The sequence below is a fragment of the Phoenix dactylifera genome, chromosome 1 (assembly GCF_051530095.1).
Source record: "Phoenix dactylifera cultivar Ajwa chromosome 1, Ajwa_hap1_PhDact_Kaust_v1.1, whole genome shotgun sequence".
NCBI lineage: Eukaryota > Viridiplantae > Streptophyta > Magnoliopsida > Arecales > Arecaceae > Phoenix > Phoenix dactylifera.
In genome coordinates, this window is record NC_143190.1 from 15,506,121 (window position 1) to 15,530,957 (window position 24,837).

Consider the following 24,837-nt stretch of genomic DNA (forward strand, 5'->3'; position numbering starts at 1 on the left):
AAAGTTTTAATTAGCTAAGTTAATTTAAAAACCCAATTCACCCCCCCCCCTCTTGGGTTGTCTATCTGGGCAACATTCTTTGATATCCCTCTCAAAAGTTCTTCTCTCTTGGGAAGGACAAAAAGTACATCTGCAGAACTAGCCGTTACTGTTCAGCCCGTGTTTGGGTCGGCTCAACCTGTCCTTGGGTCGACCCAACTTTGCCTTGGGTCGACTCAAACATTCCTTGGGTCGACCCTCTCAGAAACCACAGAAACCTCAATTTCAGCCTTCCTTCCCATGGGTCGACCCAACCATTCTTTGGGTCGACTCAAAGTTCACTTGGGTCGACTCAACTTCTTCTTGGGTCGACCCTCTCAGTAATTCCAGAGAACCATTTTCTGTCTGTCTTTCTGTCTTGCCTTTGGGTCGACCCTCTCAGGGTTTGGGTCGACTCAAGCTTGGGTCGACTCAACCACTGTGTGGGTCGACCCTCTCAGTAAATCCAGAGAGCATTCTTCTGTTGTGTTTTGAGGTTCTTTGGAGGTTGGGTCGACTCATACTTACCTTGGGTCGACCCAACTCACTGTTCATTTGTGCCATTTTTGCAGGAGTGTGCCAGATGACTTCTTGATGTACCGGGGTCGACCCAATCAACCTGTGGGTCGACTCAAACCACACTTTGCTGCATTCTCAAGGTTAGATTCATCCAAATGAACAAGGCCATTTATCCATTTTCAATTAAACAAATATACTGAGAGTAATGAACTTATAAATGAAGTATCAATTTAACTTATAGCATGCTCTAGATAATTGCTTGTTAATCATCAAAATAACACTATCATCCTCACTTAAATAGCCAGAGTGAATAGTAGTAGACAACAAGAGAGCTATACCATCTGAGCATTAAAGCATTTCAACCACCAAGAGCTTCCGTAGAGTGAATCCAAGAAAAAGAAGGAAGAAGTGCATTCAACTCAAACCAAAAAGTGCTTCCTTCGCATTCAAGGCTCTACTACTGTCCTCCATCCTTCGGCACATTCAAGAGGAGACTCAGAAATCGAGAAGCCCCCACTTCCTCATCTAAAATCTATTTGAGGGCTTTTAACTCAACTTTGTTTATATTGTCTCACATTTGCTTTTTTAGAAGCTTTTTTGTGAACTATAAACTCTTATTTTGTATACTGGATTCAATTCCTGATTGAATCAAGGGTTGTAAGGTTTGTTGGTGAGCCAAAGATAAAACCAACGGTGTAAGGTTGTGGTTGGTGAACCGGGAAAAACCAACTGGGTTTGATTATGAATCCGAAAAAACAATCGAGTGGTTCTAGTCGGTGAGCTTGTCAAAACCGACCGAGTTCGTTGTGACCTCATGAAAACAACAAGTTGGGTTGTGAGCTTGTAAGACAACCGGCTGTAATCCTAGAGATTATAGTGAACTCCCAAGTGCGGCTTGGGGAGTGGACATAGGAGCAAGAGTTGGCTCCGAACCACTATAAATCTCTCTGTGTTTGTATTGCACCTTGTCTCTTTCACTCTCTTCACTCATTGCATCTTGTGATCTAACTAATTCATTTGCAGTAGGTTTAGTTAATCACTCACCTTATTTTTAATTGGTCAATAATTAATTAAAACCCAATTCACCCCCCCTCTTGGGTTGTCTCCTTGGGCAACAAGTGGTATCAGAGCAGGTGCTCTCATATCGATTAGTGTTACAATCCTTAAAAAAAGTAAAAGATTAAGATGACAACCCCTTTTGGATGTTTCCTTAGTGAGGGGCAATCCACCAATAGGCCTCCATTATTCAATGGAGCTAACTATACCTATTGGAAGGCTAGAATGAGGATATTTATCCAAGCCCAAGATTATGATGTTTGGAGCATCATAGTTAATGGACCGTATATTCCTTCTATCTATGTTGATAACATTGCTATACCCAAGCTTGAAAAAGATTGAGATGATAATGATAGAAGGAAGGCACAACTAAATGCCAAAGCAATGAATGTTCTTTATTGTGCCTTGGATCCTAATGAATTCAATAAAATTTCTACTTGTAACTCTGCAAAAGAGATATGGGATAGACTTGAAGTGACCCACGAGGGCACAAATCAAGTCAAGGAATCTAAAATCAACATGCTAGTTCATAAATATGAACTATTTAAAATGGAATCTAATGAAACCATCTCTTGCATGTTCACCAGATTTACTGATATTGTCAACGGCTTAAAAAGCCTTGGCAAAAGTTATACTAACAGTGATCTTATCAGAAAAATTCTCCGTTATTTACCAAGGTCAAGGGAAGCCAAGGTCACAGCAATCCAAGAAGCAAAAAACTTGAACAAACTGCCACTCGATGAGCTCCTTGGATCTCTAATGACGCATGAGCTCACAATGAAACAACACAGTGAAGAAGAATCCTCCTATAAGAAAAAAGTAATTGCCCTCAAGTCTACCTCTTCTAACAAAGATCTTTCTTGTAGTGGCAGTAGTGAAGAAGAAGACAATGAGGAAGATGAAGAAGAGGCTCTCCTTGTGCGAAAAATTAGAAGATTCATCAATCGGAAGAAGCCCTTCCATAAGAAGAGATTTTCTTCGAGTTCCTTCAATAAGGATAAAGGTAAGAAAAGGAAAAGTGAGGGAATCGGATACTATGAATGCAAGAAGCCGGGTCATTTCAGAGCCGACTGTTCCTTGCTGAAGAAGGGCAACAAGTACAAGAAGAATAAAGCTCTTGTCACCACCTGGACTGACTCCGACAAGTTATCATCATCATCAGAAGAGGAATAAGAGAAAAAGGCCAATTTCTACTTTATGGCAAATAAAAATGAGGTAATATCTAAAACTCATTTAGATTTTACCTTTGAAGAATTGTATGATGCCTTTAATGAACTAATTGATAAATATAGGACAATAAAATTTAAAAACAAAGAATTGAAGCTAACTAATCAATCTTATATTCATAAAAATGATAAATTGATTAAGGATAAGAAATCTATTGTCAAAGAAAATTTAGAACTTAAAAACAGTAATCAAACTCTAAAAGATAACTTTACAAAAGATTTAAACTTACTAAAAACAGAAAAACTGAACTTAACAAAAGAACTTGAAAAATATAAATCTATTGTTGAGAAGTTTACTTATAGCTCTGAAAAACTAGAAATGATTCTTAATAGTCAAAGAGCTGTATTTAATAGAGCCGGTTTAGGGTATAAGTCTAAGAACAAGCAAAAATTTCTTAAAAACTTCTTTGTAAAAGCCGGTGAAAGTAAAGCTAAAGATGTAACCTGTTTTTGTTAAGGTAGAGTAGGAAATAAAGCTAATATGTGTAACCATAGAAAAATAAAAGCTAAAAGAAAGATTAAAAAGGTTTGGGTTCCAAAAGAAACTAACATAACTAACCTTGAAGGACCAAAGAAAACTTGGGTACCTAAGACTATATGATTTCCTTATGTAGGAGTATCTTGCAGCCAAGCTCAATAAACACTGTTGGTATTTGGATAGTGGCTGCTCAAGACACATGACGGGTGACAAGGAGCAATTCTTCATCCTAGAGTCTAAGAAAGAAAGTGCGGTGACTTTTGGAGACAATAACCAAGGTCACATCATTGATATCAGTAAAATACAAATCACACCTTCAACCTTTGTTGATAATGTTCGGTTTGTAGATGGTCTCAAGCATAACTTACTTAGCGTTAGTCAATCATGCGATAGAGGTTTTGATGTTTTGTTTAAGCCATCTATGTGCATCATAACCAATTCAATTGACAATAACTTAGTTTTTAAAGGATTAAGACGTGGCAATGTTTACGTAGTAGATCTTGATGATCTTGCTAAAAACAGCCGCTGCTTAGTAGCTAATGATACTAAGCTCAATGAGGCAAGTTGGTTATGGCATCGTAAATTAGGTCACGCAAGCATGGACACACTATCTAAATTAATCAAAAGAGATTCTGTGATTGGTTTGCCAAAGCTGAAATTTGAGAAAAATAAAATTTGTAGAACGTGTCAATTTGGCAAACAATCTAGAAGTTCTTTTAAGTCTATAAATTGTGTCCTACTACTAGACCTCTTGAGCTACTTCACATGGACTTTTTTGGACCAACTAGGACCATAAGCCTTGGTGGAAATAAGTATGGTCTTGTCATAATAGATGATTTTTCTAGATACACATGGGTTATATTTTTAGCTCATAAAGATGAAGCATTTTCAGTATTTAAGAAATTCCATAAGGAAGTAACTAACAAAAAAAACACTTCAGTTATAGCTATTAGGAGTGATTATGGAACGGAATTTGAAAATCATCTATTTGAAAAATTTTGTAGTAAAAAGGGGATAATTCATAATTTTTCTGCACCTAGGACTCCACAACAAAATGGAGTGGTGGAAAGAAAGAATAGAACCCTAGAGAAAATAGCTAGGACCATGTTGTGTGAAAGTGATCTCTCAAAGTATTTTTGGGGTGAAGCTATTAACACATCATGTTATATTCTAAATAGAGTTCTATTGAGACCAATTATAAAGAAAACACCTTATGAACTTTGGAGAGGTAGAAAGCCCAAAGTAAACTACTTTCATGTTTTTGATTGTAGGTGTTGCATTCATAATAATGGCAAAGATAACTTAGGTAAATTTGATTCCAAATCTGATGAAGGTATCTTTTTAGGATATTCTACATCAAGTAGGGCATATAGAATCTTCAACAAAAGAACTCTTATTATTGAAGAATCTATTCATATTGTTTTTGATGAGACTAATGATGCTTTCTCTAGCAAGAGAGTAGCTTTTGATGATGATGCAGGGATACCTGAGGAAAAGATGGATGACATGACCTTGCAAGAGGATGAACCGAAGTAAATTGAAGAGACTTCAATAAGCCAAGAGGTAATTGCTGAACATGGGCTTACAAAGGCTTGGAGGTATGCTCATGGTCACCCTAAAGAGTTAATCTTAGATGATCCATCTCAACCTGTTAGAACTAAAGCCTCTCTTAGAAACTTAAATAATCATCTTGCATTTGTTTCACATTTAGAACCTAAAAATATTGAAGAAGCTGAAAATGATGTAAATTGGATAAATGCTATGCAAGAGGAACTAAACCAATTTACAAGAAATAAAGTATGGAACTTAGTTGAAAGACCCTCTGAATACTCAACAATTGGAACCAAATGGGTGTACAAAAATAAACTTGATGAAAATGGAGTTGTGGTTAGAAACAAAGCTAGACTAGTAACAAAGGGCTATAATCAAGAGGAAGGTATAGATTTTGATGAGACATTTGCTCCTGTGGCTAGACTTGAAGCAATTAGACTGTTACTTGCATTTGCATGTTTTAAAGATTTCAAATTATTTCAAATGGATGTAAAAAGTGCTTTCTTGAATGGGTATATTAATGAGGATGTAGAACAACCTCCTGGTTTTGAAAATCATTAATATCTTAACCATGTTTACAAATTAAATAAAGCACTTTATGGTCTAAAACAAGCCCCTAGAGCATAGTATGAAAAATTTAGCAAATTTCTATTAGACCATGAATTTTCTAGAGGGAATGTCGATACAACCTTATTTTTGAAAAAAAAATAAAGATATGTTAGTAGTACAGATTTATGTAGATGATATTATTTTCGGTGCTACTAACAATCATTTTTGTGAAGAATTTGCTGAATTAATGCAGAGTGAATTTGAGATGAGCATGATGGAAGAGTTGAACTACTTCCTCGAACTTCAAATCAAACAATCTAAGGAAGGGATTTTCATCAATCAAGCTAAGTACACCAAGAAAATGCTAAAGAAATTTGATATGGATGGAAACAAGTCAATTGGCACCCCCATGAGCTCATCATGCAAACTAGACAAAGATGAATCAGATAAGTCATTAGATCAAAAGCTGTATAGAGATATGATCAGATCATTGTTATATCTTACAGCAAGTAGACCTGATATCATGTTTAGTGTATGCATGTGTGCTAGATATCAATCTAATCCTAAGGAATCACACCTAATTGCAGTTAAAAGAATCTTTAAGTATTTAATAGGAACAAAAGATATACTATTGTGGTACTCTGAAGAATCAAGCATAGACTTAATAGGGTACACTGATTCTGATTTTGCTGGTTGTAAACTTGATAGAAAAAGCACCAGCGGGTCATGTCAATTCTTAGGAGAAAACTTAATCTCATGGTTTAGCAAGAAACAAAACTCGGTTGCACTATCTACGATGGAGGCCGAATATGTTGCTGCCGGAAGTTGTTGTGCTCAAATTTTATGGATCAAGCAACAACATGAATATTATGGCATTAAACAAAATAAGCTTTCCATAAATTATGATAATACAAGTGCCATAAATCTAACTAAAAATCCAATTCAGCACTCAAGAACTAAACATATTGAGATAAGACATTACTTCATAAGAGATCATGTGTTAAATGGTGATGTGATGCTTGAATTCATTTGTACTGATGATCAACTTGCTGACATCTTCACAAAACCTTTAAGTGAAGATCGATTTTGTGTTCTTAGAAGAGGTTTAGGAGTAATTGATTCATTTTTTTGATTCTTGTCTCTCATTCATAAATCTTGATCATTAAGTTATGTTTGATATAGTATTCCATGTTTATGATCATCAAATCATTCCTTAAGCTCTAAAGATTACTACTTCTCTCTCCTTTGGCACGGTTCTAACTTAGATTTTGGTGTGTGCCAGAGCTCGAGTCGACTCAGATGATTCTGAGAGTCGACTCGTGGGCGAGTCGACTCGTGGAAGAGTCGACTCGTGGGCGAGTCGACTCGTGAATTTTCCAGAGTCGACTCGAAGTCGGAAATCTGTCTTTTAATCCTAAACAAAATAAGTTTTCTCAATCTTTTTTTTTCAGCCGTCACTGTTCCAAAACCCTCGAGTCGTCTCCTCCGATCGTCTCCGCCTTCTCTCTTCACTTCTCCTCCATTTTTCCTCCCTTTTTATGTCTCTCCGTCCTTGGGTAGGTCAAGATGCCTAGGAAAGCCGTTGTCCCTAACCAGAAGAGACCTCTTGCAGCGAGCGGCGCCAAGAGACGGTCCAAGGCGCGGAATGAACCCGTGAGGTCACCACCTTCGGTTCCCTCTCCGCCTCGGTCGACTTCCTCGCCTTCGTGCGCCGGGAGGGTTTTCTCAACCGGAAGGAAGGTCGATTTTAACTTCCTCTCCCATGAAGGGTTCACTCTAGGGCATCGTCTTAGGGTTCAAGATTTAGAGTACTTTTGTTCCCTTGACCTTCCTACATATCCTGGGTTAGTCCGATAATTCTATGGCATCGTCACACGGGGTAGTGGTGGTATTCAAAGGAGGGTAGCCAACATTCCCATCTGCATCTTGGAGGACCTCATTGCACGAGTCCTCCACCTCTCTCGAAAGGGTATAGCTCCCACTCACCCTACTGATAGGTCTGAGGCCCTTACGACCATTCTAGGGAGAGTACCCCAATCCCCCATTGAGGAGATTTTTGCAAATCAGCTCTCTTCTAAAATGCGCCTCCTACTTAGTATCATCTCTCGCACCCTCTTTTCCAAAACTGGTAGATTTGATTTCATTTCTGAAAAAGATCTAGCCTTAATGTTCAATATCTTACATGACGTTCCTCTCAACTTCCCAAAACTTATTTACAGTTATATTAGTGAACCCCTAGATAAACCTACATTGAGTCTCCCCTACGGTATGCTCTTCACATTGATCTTTAGGGAGTTAGAGATTCCTATCCCTGAAGGGGAACCCTCTCGTTCACTCCGTTATATGGACTATATGAATGAGGGGACTCTCCACCGAATGGGATTCCATAAGGTTGAGGGTACATGGGTTAGGAAATCCTCTACCTCCATACCATCTGACCCCACTGCTCCTCACTCTCCCACTTCTGACCATGACCAGGATATCTCCGCAGATCCTTCCACCTTCCCATCCAGTGCTGGCCCTTCATCCACTGCCGGCCCCTCATCCTCTGCTGGCCCTTCATCCACAGTGCCACCATCTCAGCAGCCTCTAGAGGTCAGGCTTAGTACTGAACAGCTTAGAGCTTTGAGGGACGACATTGTGAGGAAACTCAGAGGTACCACTAGTACACCCTCCACTGACTTGACCCCCTCTACTGTAGCAGTGTCTGTTATGATTGTTGAAGTCAAGGAGCTGTCCAGTATGAGGAGTCTTATTCAGGGTCAGTATATGAGATTCTCCGAAATTCAGGAAGCTACCAAGCAAATGCAAGACTCGATGAGGTCTGAGCTACTGAACCTGAATCAAGGAGCAGAAAGGGTAGCAAACGCAGTAATAGATAAACTTGATACAATCAACAACAGCGTAACCCAACTGACCCAAACTCAAGCTAGGACTACTTCAGAAATTATTGCGCAACTGGAAAATATCTCTGAAGAAGTTCGGTTGCTTCTGGAGTGTCAGCGAAGAAATCTGGGAGCTTCATCTTCTTCTTCTAGACGTCCTTAAACTTGTATTTTGTTTTATTGTCATTTAAAGTTCTTCTGGACTTTCAATTATTGTACTCAAATTTTATAATACTTACAATGAATTGAAAAAGTCTTTTCTAAAAACTTGTGTACATTGTGCTTTCTATGTTATGAGTATTGTGTTATGAGTATTGTGTACATTGACTCTTTGATACTTCACCTTTTTGCTATGATGACAAAAAGGGGGAGAACATATGATATAATTGCAAGTAAATGGAATCACTAAACAAGAAAATTTTTAAGCAAAATGTGATTTGTTCTTAGTGGATTCGATACCTCGAGGTTCATTATTCCTCCATTGGGGCTCCTCAAGGAGTAATCTTCAGAATCTATTCAAAGGATATTCGGAGAATAGTTGAATCATATTAAAGAACAAATCGTCAGATTTTTTCTTTTATAATTAAGAACTTAAGTTCAAATTTACAGCATTAAAAGAAATTTAAGAAAACTTGAACAAAGTTCAAACAAAATTGAATGCACATATTGAGGAAAAGAATCTGAAATTCTAAGAAAGCAAATTAATTAAAAGAATATAAGCCAAACAATTGGTTGTATGATTTGAAGGCTTATATAATTCCAAATGAAAGGGGGAGCTTTAATTTCAAAGTATACTGACTCAAACCTTTCAATTTTGGATACACTAAATGACTAGACATTTGAATTCATTTCAAAACTTTACCTATAAATCATTCTTTGAATGGATAATTCACTTTACAAATACTCAATATTTTGTCATCATCAAAAAGGGGAGATTGTGGAGTAATTGAGTATTCCCTAATTGATTTTGATGAGCACAAAGCATTATGAGTATGTCTTATATTATACTAATGAATTCAATCTAGTGTTTCAGGCAAATCTTTATAAATTTTTGTTTAAGTGCCTCGAGCTTTGGTTCAAAATATTTTGGCTAAGTATTTGACTAAATTTGAACCAAAGTCTGCATCACGAGTCGACTCCGGAACTTTGCGAGTCGACTCCGGGACACTTAAAGTTTCTGGCACAAGCTCGAGTCGACTCCGACTGAGAATAGAAAGAAAGACAGAATGATGAATTTTAGACCCTGTTAGTGAGTCGATTCCAAAAGGTTTCGAGTCGACTCCGATGCTTGGCAAGTCGACTCTAGATGGTCCCGAGTCGACTCCAAAGGGTAACAGACAGAAAGACAGAACGATGGATTTTAGACCCTGTTACCAAGTCGACTCCAGAAGGTTGCGAGTCGACTCCGATTCTTGGCGAGTCGACTCCCAGAGGAAAGCAGACTGAAAAGGCAAAGAATCAGCTTTCGGAGATCCTGTGAACGAGTCGACTCCAAGTGTTCCAGAGTCGACCCCCAAGATAGTCGAGTCGACTCCAGTAAGGTCTGAGTCGACTCCAAGATAGAAATGTTCAAAAGACAGAGAATCAATTTTTCGGTCTCTGAGAACGAGTCATCTCCCGAAAATATCAAGTCGCCTCTCAAGTCAGCCAAGTCGACTTCAAGTAAACCCGAGTCGACTCGAGGAAGAAAAATAGAAAGTTGAGCTTCTGGAACCCTATGAACGAGCCGACCCCTAAGTGCCCGAGTCGTCTCCAGCTGTTGGCGAGTCGACTCTAGTTTGGTCCGAGTCGACCCCAGGACGAGGCATACACTTTAATTCAAATCTGGAATAGCGGGCGAGTCGACTCCAGTAACAGCCGAATCGACTCTAGATCGCACGAGTCGACTCCAATCCCAACGGATACATTGTCAGATTGTGCAGACGGATCAGAACGGCTCCAAATCACTCTCTAACGGCTAGTTTTCGAAAGGAATCACTTAAATAGCCAGAGTGAATAGTAGTAGACAACAAGAGAGCTATTCCATCTGAGCATTAAAGTATTTCAACCACCAAGAGCTTCCGTAGAGTGAATTCAAGAAAGAGAAGGCTTCAACTCAAACCTAAAAGTGCTTCCTTCGCATTCAAGGCTCTACTACTGTCCTCCATGCTTCGGCACATTCAAGAGGAGACTCAGAAATCGAGAAGCCCCCACTTCCTCATCTAAAATCTGTTTGAGGGCTTTTAACTCAACTTTGTTTATATTGTCTCACACTTGCTTTTTCAGAAGCTTTCTTGTGAACTATAAACTCTTATTTTGTATACTTGATTCAATCAGGGAATTGAATCAAGGGTTGTAAGGTTTGTTGGTGAGCCAAAGATAAAACCAACAGTGTAAGGTTGTGGTTGGTGAATCGGAAAAAACCAACTAGGTTTGATTGTGAACCCGGAAAAATAATCGAGTGGTTCTAGTCGGTGAGCCTGTCAAAATCGACCGAGTTCGTTGTGACCTCATGAAAACAACAAGTTGGGTTGTGAGCTTGTAAAATAATTGGCTGTAATCCTAGAGATTATAGTGAACTCCCAAGTGCGGCTTGGGGAGTGGACGTAGGAGCAAGAGTTGGCTCTGAACCACTATAAATCTCTCTGTGTTTGTATTGCACCTTGTCTCTTTCATTCTCTTCACTCATTGCATCACCTTATTTTTAATTGGTCAATAATTAATTAAAACCCAATTCACCCCCCCCCCCTCTTGGGTTGTCTCCTTGAGCAACAGAAATAACTGCAAAAACTAAGAACATATTATGCTCTGAAATATTTCAAAAGTAAATTCAAACCTCCTTGTGGGCAAAGGTTGCAATATGCATTGAATTCACTTAAACTTCATTAATAAGACTAGTAAATATCATACACTAAAAATAAGAAAATTTCATTATCTGTGGACATAGAAAATTCTCATTTTAGTGATGAATCCACTATCTTATTCCAATTAAGACAATAAAATAATTATTTTTCTATGGGCATAATAATTATTTTATTAACCTAATTGCAATATTGGATAGTATTTAATTCCTTAATTTTGTCTCACAACTTTGAATGTGATCCAAAATTACAGTCACAATAATTAAGATGCTGTGGCTACTCCCAAATTATTATGACATTTTCTTTAAAAAACGGTATCAAAATAAGGCTTTAATGGGATAAATACTTTATATGAATTATTATAATTCATTTTAATTTCCCAAATAATAACTTTCTGTTTTTCCAAAGAAACAATAATGTCATGAGATTGATCATCCTTAAATAATCAAGATTCATCATAAGAAAGTATCTAAATTGATTATTTATGTAATAAAATTCATTATAGGGATCAATATATAATTATCAGTGTACTGTTCTGTAATGAAACTTGAGTATAGGGACCAAATAAATATATTTGAGGACCTTTATGTAATAAAACTTTCTTCTAAGGATCACATGTAAGTTTCTGAAGACCTTTTTGTGGAATAACGTACTGTGAGGATCAATTAAATATATTTAAGGATATTTATGTAATCAATTTTCTTCTAGGGATCACATATAAATTTCTCAAGCCCATTTTCTGAAATAACATACTGTCAAGGGTTAACTGTAAAAAACATAATATAGGCCAAGTTTTCGGCTGAAACCCAAAAATCCGAAACCTATTAATCCCTTCAATTTTTTTTTATTATTGGCCAAATGGATTCAGGTTTTGGATTTCGGGTCGAAAACCCAGAAACCCGAAACCTCTTAATTCCCTTTTTTTTTTTTTTTTTTTTTTTTTTTTTTTTTTTTTAACTGAATTCGGATTTCAGGTCGGATTCCGAAGCCCGAAACCCGAATCCAAAACTTGATCTTCCTCCTGATCGAAAGGAGGAGAAGGGGCCAAAACCAGTGACCCTTCTCGCCCAAACGGTTGCGGTGGCCACCGAAATCTTTTGCACAGCAGCCAGCCGCCTTGTCCTCTCCCTGCCGACCACCGCTTTTCCGGCGATCGAGGGGAGAACTGCTGATAAACGATGGTTCTTTTTCATGGCCGTCGGGAAGAAGCCCTCTCTCTTTTTTTCGGCACAGTGGCGCGGCCAATCGGAGACTCACGGCCGCGCCTAGCCAGTGGCCATTTCGGCCACCAGGGGAGGAGGCCCCGGCGCCTCACCACTGCAAGCCGGCGGCGTGCGTGGCCCTCTCTCCCCTTTTCCCCTCCTCCCGCGTCGGCCATGGCAGCCATGGTGGGTCGCAGCGGCGAGCCGGACGTCGGTGCTGGCTCGCCAGGGCGATAGGCCGCAGTGGGGGCAGCCATGGCTGCCTCTTTTGTTTTTCAAACATGAGCAACAGATTCCGAAAGAAGCATGGGGTGAAAATTTTAGTCCTACATCGGTTTTCCAAGATCCTTATACATGCTTAAATAACATAGATTCTTTACTTATGCCAAACAGTATGAGCGAGAGGGCAGCTTTGATACCACAATATAGGGTAAACAATGAGCAACGGAATAATAAACAAATAAAAAATTTTTACTAATCTCTGTCCATCGCTATTCAAGCACAAAGACGTCACATGAGAGAGAAAAGAGATTCGTCACATGAGAGAGAAAAGAGATTCGGGTTCGGGTTCTGAGTGCCTGAGGTAAGGGATGCACAAACTATTTATAACACGTATTCTTGATCCACGGACTATTCCTAATGCTAGATTAGGAACTCATATTCTTATTTATAAAATTTATCTATTATAGTTTTCATCCATCACGGATCTATGTTTTTATTTGATTGAATTTAATCACCACTTAAACGAGATTGTATTTCTCTTGATGTAAAAAAAATTAATCAAGTGGGCCACATCAAGTCAGGACACGGACACGTCCTAACACTGGTTAAATAGACGTAATACTTTTCAGAGAACTGCAGTAACCTGCTTGCAGTTGGAAATCAAAAGACTGCTGTCTGTTCCATTCGGTGCTTGTGTTGATCAGATGCTGCGAATACTTGCTAAAAGAATCATGTGGATTGTGCGAGACTAATTTAGATTTATTATGGGCTGTTTTATAGGATGTGGGGGCATTAATTTGTTTTAGTAACACATCAAAAATAAATCTAGATTGGGGGAGCAGTGCATCCAAGTTTTTCGGGAAGAAACAGCGTTAAATCGCCATGGCATCAATGCAAGCAATCCTTTGGAAGGAAGAGTACTGATGACAAAAGACAGTTTTCCAGACTTAAGAGGGATGTTTGTGTCAACGTGAAGAAGCTGCTGCTCAAATTGCACAAGCAACCTCTTGTAAAGGAGTCCGGAATGGACCGGAATTGTGCTTTGTTCAGTGGGACCGTGCAGTGCTAAAGTCAAGTCAGGCAGAAAGCAGAGCAATCAGCGAGTTATCATCAGCTATTCAGCTCTTCTTTTGTGTGAGGATTTCTGTTGCTGAAGTATTCCATTTGGTGAATTATATACCACCTGTTGCAATATTAATCTCATTGCCTTTCACTCTCAACTTTCCTCCCTCAAATTTGAGCCTGCTCCAGAAATGATCATTAGCTGTTTTCCTGAGCCAAATCTGGGTCCTATCCTCAAACTCAGCTAGGGTGAGTTGCTGAAAAATTTGCACTTCAAAACAAAAAAATAAGTCAAAATCTTCCGCATAAAGAAATTTCTTTCCTTCTCATTTGATGTCAAGAATGAAATAAAGATTTAGGCCGCACTGCCTTTTTAGTCCCTGATCATATGCCACAAAGAAATGATGCAAGAACAGCCCCATATGCTGTAGGAATGAAAACAGAACACACCCATGTACTGAAGGAATGAGAACCAATTCTTTCTTATCCGCAGACAGAAACAGGGGATGCCACCTTATCATATACATGGAGGCAGAAAGAATAGCTCGCCGCCCCACTAGTACTCATGCTGATGTGCCTGCACCGAAACGACCGAGGATGGTGAGTGGGAGAGCATAGACACTGCTTCGGCCCACAGCCAGGCGAGGAAGAAGCTGCCGCCTTGTTCACCTCATTGATGGCTGTAAGGAGATGGGACCGCCATCGCAGCTGAAGGGTGTAGCCATGGGGAAGCAGAGGTAGACGAGGATGACACGTATACTGGTGGTGGTGAAAGGAAAGGTGCATAATTGTGAAGGTGAAGGTTATGGGATTAAGGTAGTGGACTGGTGAGGGAAAAAGACTGAAACAATGGGTAGGAAAAGAGCAAAGAGGTTGAGATGAATAAGCAAGCTGTTTGACCGGTTTGCAACTCAGTATGTTTAATCTCTTATAAACTTCTCCCATTTATTTATCCTTTGTTCTCATCTGCCAAAGAGCTAGGAAGATTTTTTTTATTTAACCAAGGGTCAACACCCTCTGAAATCGAACCCCCTCTTCTTAAATAGCAAATGTTTATGCCATCCGAACTAAATTTGGTGATGATTTTTAGATTATTATTATCATCTTCTTTCTGCTGCCCACACACCTTAGGATTATCCCGATGCTCATTGAATTAAAAAAGAAAAGTTTCGGCTGTATGTTAAATTTTTAACTAATAATTATGAAGTCTTAATTCTGACCACTTGCTGACTAAGAATGGCTAATATACAATATTAACTATTAAACAACTATAAACAGTTGATTGAAATAAAATATACTTAAAGATTTGATGGTTTTGTTTGTTATTTTCATCTCTTCCGATGTCGATCTGGTTGCATGATTATGATCAGATGCAGCACTTTCAGATTTTTCCATTCTGCGACTCTGGCTAAAGAAGAGAGGGGTCGAACTGCGTGAGGTTAGGGGGGAGCATGTCCTGCAAGGTGAAGAGAGTTGGAGGAAAAGAAGCTACAAATACCTAAGTGTCTGCTTAGAAAAGAAAATGGAGGGAGCCAAAAGACTAAAAAAAGGGGAGGTGGACACTGAGGAACTGACTAAGCATCTGTCTTGTAATGGGAAATCCAGATATTTTTCCTGGATTAATTGCTCTGTTGTCCTCGTTAAACAAAAAAAATTATGCTAAAAGGGGAGGAGGGTACTCAGAAGCTGATCTGGAAAAATGAAATAAGTCAGCTCCAGAATACAGAGAAGATTACAGAACTTCCAAAATGAGTTACAAGACAAAAACGAGAGAGAATAATTAATCAGAATGGATTTCAATACTTGTATTGCTGCAAGAATCACTCCCCCTTTTGCTTCACATCAGCAGAACTAAATATATAAATATTCATGCCCGTATTGGACGTCAGGATGGGAATAAAAGAAACAGAAGAATAACCTCATCCAGGTGTTGATAATAACCATAATAGATAACATAATCACCAGTCAGTTCACAAATCACAACAGGCATATGCATTGTTTATTTAGAACACTTGTGTGCTGTCTCAGTCATATTATATATGTTACAAAGACTGTTCTAATCCACAACAAACAGACGAATGACAAAAAAGTTTTGCCCTGATAAATAAGCAACAACTAAAAAAGCATGACCCAGAAAGGTATTTTACCACAAGCATTAGTCATCACTGAACAAAGAACACAGACAAGAAATCAATCAGAAAGTCTACAGCAGACATCAAAAAGGCACAAATTTATCCATGATCAAAAGTGAAATGACTCACCTCAGGGTAGCAATCCTGACGAATGATTTTCTGAGTTTCTGGATTTACATTTAGTGAGCAAGAAATTTTTCCCTGCAGAAAAAGAAAAGAGAAGAAGATCAAAATTTATTAGAGACCTGATATGCATTGCAGTACAAAATGATCATAACATGTTCTCTAGTTTTAATGCACAAACTATAACCACCTAAGAGAGGATAAAAAGAGGAGCACTTCAAGAATGAGAGCATCACTTGCAGCTCTTCCCTACCTCGCTTGTAAACACATTATCCCTTACAAAAGGGTCAGAAAGGGACAGAAGCATCTTGGGATGATGTCAAGCATCATGTGACACTGAGCAAGAGTTGAGGCATCAGGAAACAAGATATTGAAGATAGTGCACTAGCATGAGTGCGTTGATAAACCAAAATGACCATAGGTGACTTGTCTTTCAACAAATGACTCAGATTATAATTGGCAAAAGACAGTTTTAGACTTTTCTCACACCATCATTGGACCCTAGGATGATGATTTCGGCCGTACATCTCTCATTTGTACCCCTGGTAGCCCTTATATCTATGTCATCTAGCTTCCCTTAATTCCAGCCAAACCCATGACCCACATGAACAGTATATGGAGCATCTGCACACAGCAAGGAGAACAACTGCAAAGAATCTATAGCACCAGAAATTATGGACCCCCAAAATCGAGATTGCTCATATAAAAACTTTTCAACTAATGGCAGTAAGTGAATGCAGCATTTATTATTATAGAGGCTTACTTCAAAAAGGCCATCTTTACAGAAGTGTTAAATCTACTAGAGAATGCTGAAAGGAAAATTGAACAAGAACTAAGAAATGATGGCTCAAGGTATATTGCCGGCATAACTCTCGATACCCTAGCATATATGCTTTGTCCAGGTTCATAAAGAACAGCTCGACATCTTTCCATTAATTGCATAACCGGTAACATAGCCTCATTATTGACCTTCTGAGCATAACGCCATAACAGTTCTTTGAGATTGTCGATGTTCTCATTGATCTATTATATCCAATTAGTCTCAAAACTTGATATTGTGGCTTATACATTTAATTCCACAAATAGGTGTGCTTTTGCACAATTGTACATCACTTCTATTTTTATTTATAACAGTGTGGGTACCATAATATGACATTTTCTTGATTTCAAAAATCAAAATCTCATTATTTAAATACTAAACCAAATCAACTCAACATTTACCCTGAAGTTCCAACCTTGATTGGCATGTCATCTTCATCATGTAGCATAGTTTTCTTTTATTTGTTGATAATCACTTTTCTTTTCTAAACCACAACTGGCACTTGGTCAACATGGTTTGTTACCAGTCAAAATTGGTCGAAATTGCCTTATATTCAAAAGTTCCACAAGTTTCAATCAATTCCAACCAATTCAGTTTACTTTAGATAAGCTTGGCTAATTCCAACCACCTTTTTGTCAACTTTACTCAGAACTGATGTGTATAAAGGTTGAAAGCTCACATGTTTTTTCCCTCCCTTTTTCTGATAATTGATTACATTCATGAGTGACAAACTTGAGCTTTTAAGAAAAAATATTTTCACAAGTCAAAGGGAAAACTGAATTCCCTAATGTTAGTTATACTAATGTTTTAACTGCTACATACTAAGCAAGATCATAGATATCTTGTTTAAATTTCATAAAGTATCTCCAACCAACCAAAGAAGTAGTATATGCATGTATTTATTTATTTATTCATAAAATTAATAAATCTTTTATTATTTCAACATGAATGCATGCATTTGGTCTATGAGATTTTGGATGATGATACATACTAGTTCTCCAATTGTCCAACTTGTCCTAACTTTTCTTGTTTATCCTAGAACCTCTGATAAATAATTATTAATAATGTTTAAGAGTTTATAGCCACTGAATTCATACATGATGCATATAATATACTATAAAATGATATCAATATCTTTTATCAACTTCTTTCCTTTTATCTCTATGGGTTTTTTCTTTTTTTTTTCCAAGTTTTCCTAACAGAACCCCAAAATCTTGAACTTGGTTTTGAAGAAACGGCTAAAGTGATCTCATTTAGCCAAATCAAACCAAAACTGAACCCAAGTTTCTGATGGTTGCTTCTAGTAACTTGTGTTTTCAACAAACTTAATATATAGGTGCCAACTAGTGGAGTTGGTAAAATAATTGGGCTGCAGTGCTCGGTAACCTGTGTTCAAATCCTGCCTTCACCAGGTGAATCAGTGGGGGTAAATCCCTCCACTCTTCTCATCAGCAATAATAATGGTAATGACGACGACGACAATGCTGATATTTTATCTATGTATTCTATGAGTAGTTTGAAGGTATAAACTACAATTGAACTATAAAAGACCAAGAGCAAAACCAACATAACATGCAAGTCTGAAAAACGATGTCAACCTGCCTGAGAATTCTGCCTTTGGGGGGCCTGGCCTGCTCTGGCACATGGCCTCCACCACTAACCGCTAATAGCTAGCACTAACCCTAATTAGGCTGTGTTGTTCTGTGAGAATTTTATATTATCCTAGCATTTTACAAAGAGTAATTGCAAGTTTTCTAGCGCGAACCACATTTCATAGAAGCTTTTCTATCATCAAACTATGCTTTCTCAGCCGCACTTCATGTCCTAACATAGTTCTATTACAACAATGCATCAGAAGATATCAACTTTCCAACTGCATCATCCAAAATCTGATATCAACAAACAGAGAATTATTAACACAATAAAGCACTTTTATGCCAATAGGGTTACCATAGTAAAACTGATGAAACTGTCTTGTACTTCAGCAACGCTAAGCATTTATATTTACTAGTGGTTAACTATTCTTCAATGACTATTACATAGGTTGGGGTAGATGCTGGACATTCATAGTATGCGGCTGGCTCAGAGAGACATGAGACTAAGCACCTTTTGGAGCAAGATTTCCATTGGGCATAAATTGGTAGGCTGAAGTCCTGTGATCTTTTTATGGAAGCTGAAGTTGAAATGAAATTCTGTAGGGACATGGAGATTTATTCAATGTCCAACTAAGGTTCTTAAGCATAGTAACAATTTGCTAAGCATATATTTTACTTGTCCATTTCGTGTTTGGATGGCCGAACATCTGCAGGCTGGCAATAGTGACTAGAACCTTAACTGAGAGGTTGTAGAATCATTTCTAACATTCTGTGACCCATTCATGATGTCAATAATGTCCTTCATACTAATGGAGAAAAAACGAAATTGGAGAACTTATTTTAAACAACCTTAACTAATCTGGAATCTTGTGTTAGTGGTGGAAGGAACAACAATTTGGAAATCCGATGTCATGTTGAATAAAATTCAAAAACTCCCTCCTGTAAAATAATAGATCATGCCTTGATATTAACTACAGGATTCACAATTTCAGAACAGATCACTACTGGAACACTTATTCTGGGTGCAAGTAGAAACACTTTTCGAATCATGTTGAATAGAAAAGAAACAATTCAAGATGATTGAATACGAATTTTAATTAGGAAATCAGAGCACAAGTTTGTAGTGCTGCACATCATTTCGCACTGGTGTGTATAATGCATTAATATTGGGCTGCCATCAATGATGTAGAGGCACCAACTCTTATACCATGCTCCTAGCCTATCATCAGAGTACAAACTGCAGAAATGCTATGATAAGTACAAGCATTTTTTTGTCTGTTGATAGCAAAGTAATTGATGGTGCTAAGTTCATGCCTCAAACCTTTAAGCAGAGATCATAAATCAAGACTAATATTCTGCAGGCTGATCGATGGAATATATCCAAATATTACAGATCTAGAGTTTGCAGTCATAAATATTACAAGGCATGCAAATTCTTAAATCCATTCTCCTGAAGTTCCAGGCTATAAGAATGATCAATAAAGATTACTTGTTTCACATTCACAATTTTTAATCTTATACTAGCTGATCAGTAATTATTCATCTTCTTCACATAAAGGAAAAGAAGGCGAGCTAGCTACTTCTTGTAACCACTTTGACAGAGAAGTGCCAAATAAACTCACAACATTCAACTCAAAAAGAAAATTACAGAAAGAAAAGTACTTTTTTTGTAACAGAACACTAACAATTAATTCAATACAGCTGAAACAAACAAATTAGTAATTAAGAGCATGGATGAATGGAGAGGAAGAAAAGGATTTTTTCTTTTTTTGCGCGTGGGTGTGTGTGTCAAACCTGAACAGGGAATTCAAAGAAGAAGAGACGCAGCTTGCCCTGGACCTCGGTGATCGCATCCAGCGGTAGGAAACCCCTGGCGATATCCTCGATCAGATAGAAGGCATCATTGAGGACCTCGATCCCGTCAAGCTGGAGCTCGGCGTCGACATACGACACCCCCCTTGCCCTCACGTGCCCGCCGTCAGAGGTCGCGTTCCCAAGCCGCCGGCCGCGGTAGCCGATGGAGACTGCGAGGGAGCGGTAGTCCAGGGCGAAGAAGTCCTGGTTCCGGACCCGGATCCGGAGACCGAGGGAGACATCGATGGCGGCGCGGGGTGGCGGGGAGACGCGGAGGCGGTCGAGGCGGAGGCGGGCGACCTGGATGTCGGGGTCGGAGGGCCAGATGAAGAAGATGGCGGATGCGATGAGGATGGCGGAGATGAAGAGGGAGGAGGCGGAGAAGAAGGATCTGAAGCAGCGGCAGCGGCAGGGGCCCCGGCGGCGCCGGCGGACGGGGTAGGCCGGGAGGAGGACGTAGGCGGGGGGTTCGTGGTAGGGGTCTTCAAGCTGGGAGACGGGGATGCCGTAGCACGGAGGCGGAGGCGGTGGAGGGAGGAGCGGCGCCGCCGGGTCTCCGGTTTTCGCCATCGTTCCGTCCGTCCGCTGGGTCTTCCCGGCGCTCCGAAATCCCAAATAACCCTTCTTTTGGAAGTTTTTATTGTTCCTGTTTCCTATTTGGATGGATAAATAATAAAAAGTTGATCAAGGATTCCGATCGCTTATCTCTTAGCTAAGACTTACCATCCAAGTCCAACGATCCTAGGTTAAATATGGATGGTAGGCAGGATGAGGAAACAAGCATTGGAAACACTCCTCAGATATGATTACTTCGCAAGAGCTGCGGTAGATGGTAAAATAGTAGGACAGATGGATGTTTTGCAGGCCTTCGCCGAGAAAAGGAAACGATCTTATCACTCGGGGAAACGGAATCGCAAAATGTATCACCATACACGTTATACTCTAGTTCTATTATATAATGCAAATTTTTTGATATGACTGTGCATAAGGTGTCTAACCATCAACCACTTATTTTTCATCAGCCTGCCGCTCCAAAGCACATGATTCTCCATGCTGGCTGATCGGTTCTTTCAATTTTGAAAATAAACCACGCAATAGCACGTATCCTGTAGGATAGGGATTACGGGTGTCGGTCCACAGGGACTGAAGAATAAGTTATTTTTCTTTTAAAAATAAATCAAAAAGAAGGATTTGCTAACTTGATTTAACTAAATTAAACTATGAGTACGGATTGGAATTTATCAGAGTAAATAGATCTAGGGTTTGGAATCCACCACATAGCATTGCATCAAGGATTGTGTTCTTAATTTTTGTCTTTTGGAGAGGCATGCAATTTTGGCTACAAGCCTTTTAAAATAAAAGCATAAAGAGTGTTAGGAAGATCCATCTTCGGTGTAGCATGAAGTGTCTACCTAAGTATGCTAATCTAGGATGCAGCACACTTCATCTTCCTAGGCATGGATCATCTTAGACTACTTTAGCAAACATGATTAGTAACTAGCATGCTCGAAATTTAAATATCATAAAGAAATATTTCATTGAAAATAAGAATTTAAACAAGCTCCAAAATAATAAAAAAGTAAGAACTACAATTGTCCTGATACATTGCTAGGGCTTCATCCAGCCCTAGACTAGACGTTTAGCCGAGCATGGCTTCCGGATGACCTCCCATCTTCAAATGAAATTGATCACCTCTCATTATTCCCAAAATATCACAACTCTTCTCTTTCCTCCCCTCTCTCTTCTTTTTTTTTATTTCTTTCTCTCGGCTTACTTCTTCTTCTTCTTCACCGAAACAGAGCCTCCCCCCTGTTTCTTTCTTCTCAACCGAGCTCTCTCCCTACCTCCCCCCCTTTCGAACGCCTCAGCCCCCTCCTTTTATAGCCGTCCGGCGCACGCGGAGAGAGGGAAGAAGGGATCACGGCGGCTGATTTCGGGGCGTGGTGCCGGGATGCAGATCGCGGGAGAGCAGGAAGAGGGGCCGCGGGATCTGGTCGGTGATGGCGGAGAGAGGTGCCGACTGATGAAGTGGCGGAGGATCTGGTCGCTCCGGATGCACCACGGGCGGAAGACGGGGCGACGATGCTGGGATTTCGACGCGGCTGGGTCGCTGATCTTGGAGGAGAAGACGCCGCACGCGATTGATGGCGGAGGGCCCGGGGACGACGACGACGTTGGGGCGTTCGGCTGGGACGAGCTCCTTCGATCGTGCGGGGGAGGATTGCATCGCGTGGGACTCGTGAACGGGCAGGGGGGGCGCTCTGTGAGGCGAGATCACGGGAAGAATAGATAGAGGGAGGAAGAAGATAAACAGTGAAACAATTATATATATATATATATTATATTATTTCTCGCTGTTCATATGAACAGTGTTTTTACGGGACACTGTTCATATGAACAGTGAATCCAGTGATTCTCCCGAAATTATTTTTATTTATTTTATTATATTAATTATCTTCTTTTTTTTGTTTTCAATTTATAAATTTTATATGAAGGCTAGTAAGGAATTAGTTGGGAATTGACTTTGGGTTTGAGGTGGGTCATGATGGTTGACTTGTCCTTGAGCCTATTGTCATTTAAATTTAATTCTTGCTAAGCTGCTTCAGATCGAACTCGACCAGGCAAGACTAAAAACCGGACCGTGACCTAATAAAAATGGTTAATCAAACCTTTGCCCCATATATAATTAATTATAACTTTCGATCGAATCAGGACCAAAACCCATTTAATTATAACCTTAGCTTGATTACAACTCCATCAGGTTACCAAATCGGGTCAACACAATCTCCTCCTTATATGTTTTCATGAACGATTACAACCAGGAGAGAGACAAGTTTAGAGTCTGTTTTGAGAAAAGAATTATTTACCTCTTACCATATTTTAAATTCAATTCAATGTTTATTTAATTTTATGGTAAAATATGTATTTATCAGTTTAAAAACATTGATAAGTGCTATGGAAAGATAACTAAATTATAAATTATTAAGCACTTATCACACCCCCAAACCTATGTTTTGCTAGTCCTCGAGCAAAATAAAACTAGAAAAGAAGAATTTTAACTCACTTTCGCAGGCATCGCGGTTACATTTACAATATGTAACAAGGCTTTAAACCCCTAGGTTACCCTAGTGGACGAGTTGTAGTCTCGTGAGGATTTTCAGTGAAGATACCCACAAACTTCAATAAATCATTTATCATATTGTTATTATTAATTTCTTTTCTTTTTTTTTAAATCAATTGGTCTATGAGGCGAAAATCAAATTCCAAATGCATACTAGCTAAGAATTTCGAAGACTCTGTTCTTCTTTTTTTTTTTTTTAAATCAAATTTAAGATACATAAATGATAAGAATTTCAAAGCACACATGGTTTTATTTACTAAGTCAGCCCAAATCCTAGGTCAAGATACAATTCAAGTTGAAGTCATTAAGTTTCAGTTAGGGAGTTGTAAGACTTATTTATACTGGAGTGCTTGGTGAAATCTGGACCGTACACAAGCTAAGGGTTCAGATCAACAAAATATTGCAAAGACTAGTAGTTTCCAAGGATTGGTCGAAAGGACCTGTTCACTGATTCAAAATCATCTTATCTGCAGGATTTCGAGAGTTGTGGATGTTTATTTTAGTACCTCACGGGCTTTATCTGTAATATTCCAGTTTACTCGAATTTTTACAACGACGGCTTTCACACTATTGTCTTTTCGGTCAATACAGCATTTTTTTTTCTTTTTTTTTCAGAAAGATATATAAATTATGCACTTTTACTCTTGTGGTGATTTTCCCGTATAACGAGCAATCAGTCGACAACTCTCACACCAGTTGGCATAAGGTGTCGGGCATCAAGACTCCCCTACGGACTTATGCTCGGAGTCCTCATTACAAGCCCACTTGACCTTTGACAATAGGTAGCCCTTTTCGATGTTCCTGACTAAATCCATTTTTATTGATTTTTTTTTTTATTGGATTAGATAAGTATGATTCATCAGGGTCCAAGGTTGCTACTATACTATCAACATTGATGACCCAAAGATTGATTCATAGATTGATTTTGATGATCACAAAACCTTGAAGTATAGATACTAATGTTTATGTTGCAAGGAGAAAGATATTTATTTTGCAAGGAACATAGCAAGTTGGAAGAACACAAGAAGGCCTCCAAAAGCTCTCAAGAAAAGTTAGAAGAAAGCTACAATTCATTGGCCCAAGTTTAAAGTTCAAAAGGTTCAAATTGGAGGAGTAAAATCAAAAGAAAAATTCGAAAGAATAGTCTTCGAGTCGACTCCTGAGGAATTCGAGTTGACTCCAATGTTTACCGAGTCGACTCCGGAAAAGTATGAGTCGACTCCTAGGAGTCACAGGCAGAAAAGTCAGAGAGCAGTTTTCGGGTTTGAGATTCGAGTCGACTCCAGTGGAACGCGAGTCGACTCCGATGGTTGGCAGGTCGACTCCAAAGAAAGCAAGAGTCGACTCTCAGCGGTACATAAAGAAAAAGTCAGAGAGCATTTCATGGACTCTAAGATTCGAGTCGACTCCCGCAATACACGAGTCGACTCCGAGACTGCGCGACCATCAACAGACAGAAAACCAAGTTACTGCCTCTGAGATTCGAGTCGACTCCCAGACAGCTCGAGTCGACTCCAAGGCAGCGCTACACCAAGATGGCAGAAGGCTGTGTTTCGCAAACTGAGAGCCGAGTCGACTCCAAGG

General features: G+C 39.1%; 1 protein-coding gene across 2 annotated transcripts; it reads right to left on the reverse strand.

The window, feature by feature from the left end:
* Nucleotides 1-13,776: 13,776 nt before the first annotated feature.
* On the reverse strand, nt 13,777-20,974 carry LOC103698755 (uncharacterized). Of its 2 annotated transcripts, none has more exons than XM_089930467.1 (3): nt 20,073-20,974; nt 15,870-15,941; nt 13,777-14,185 (listed from the first exon to the last, which is right to left on the reverse strand). In XM_089930467.1, exons 1-3 carry the CDS (start codon nt 20,700-20,702, stop codon nt 14,165-14,167), a joined length of 723 nt encoding a protein of 240 aa, XP_089786593.1. In that variant the 5' UTR covers nt 20,703-20,974; the 3' UTR covers nt 13,777-14,164. The 2 variants fall into 2 exon arrangements, with proteins under 2 accessions (XP_089786593.1, XP_088577148.2); XM_088721022.2 differs by lacking the exon at nt 13,777-14,185 and adding an exon at nt 15,578-15,773 and having other exon boundaries at nt 20,073-20,780.
* Nucleotides 20,975-24,837: the final 3,863 nt, after the last annotated feature.

Bases quoted from the DNA above. Each gene is read 5' to 3' on its own strand.
- LOC103698755 (XM_089930467.1), bottom strand. From the start codon at position 20,702: ATGGCGAAAACCGGAGACCCGGCGGCGCCGCTCCTCCCTCCACCGCCT. The intron at 15,942-20,072 runs GTTTGACACACA...CTTTTTCTGCAG, and splicing joins TCTTTGAATTCCCTGTTCAG to GGAAAAATTTCTTGCTCACT. The intron at 14,186-15,869 runs GTGAGTCATTTC...GTTTCGGTGCAG, and splicing joins GTCAGGATTGCTACCCTGAG to GCACATCAGCATGAGTACTA.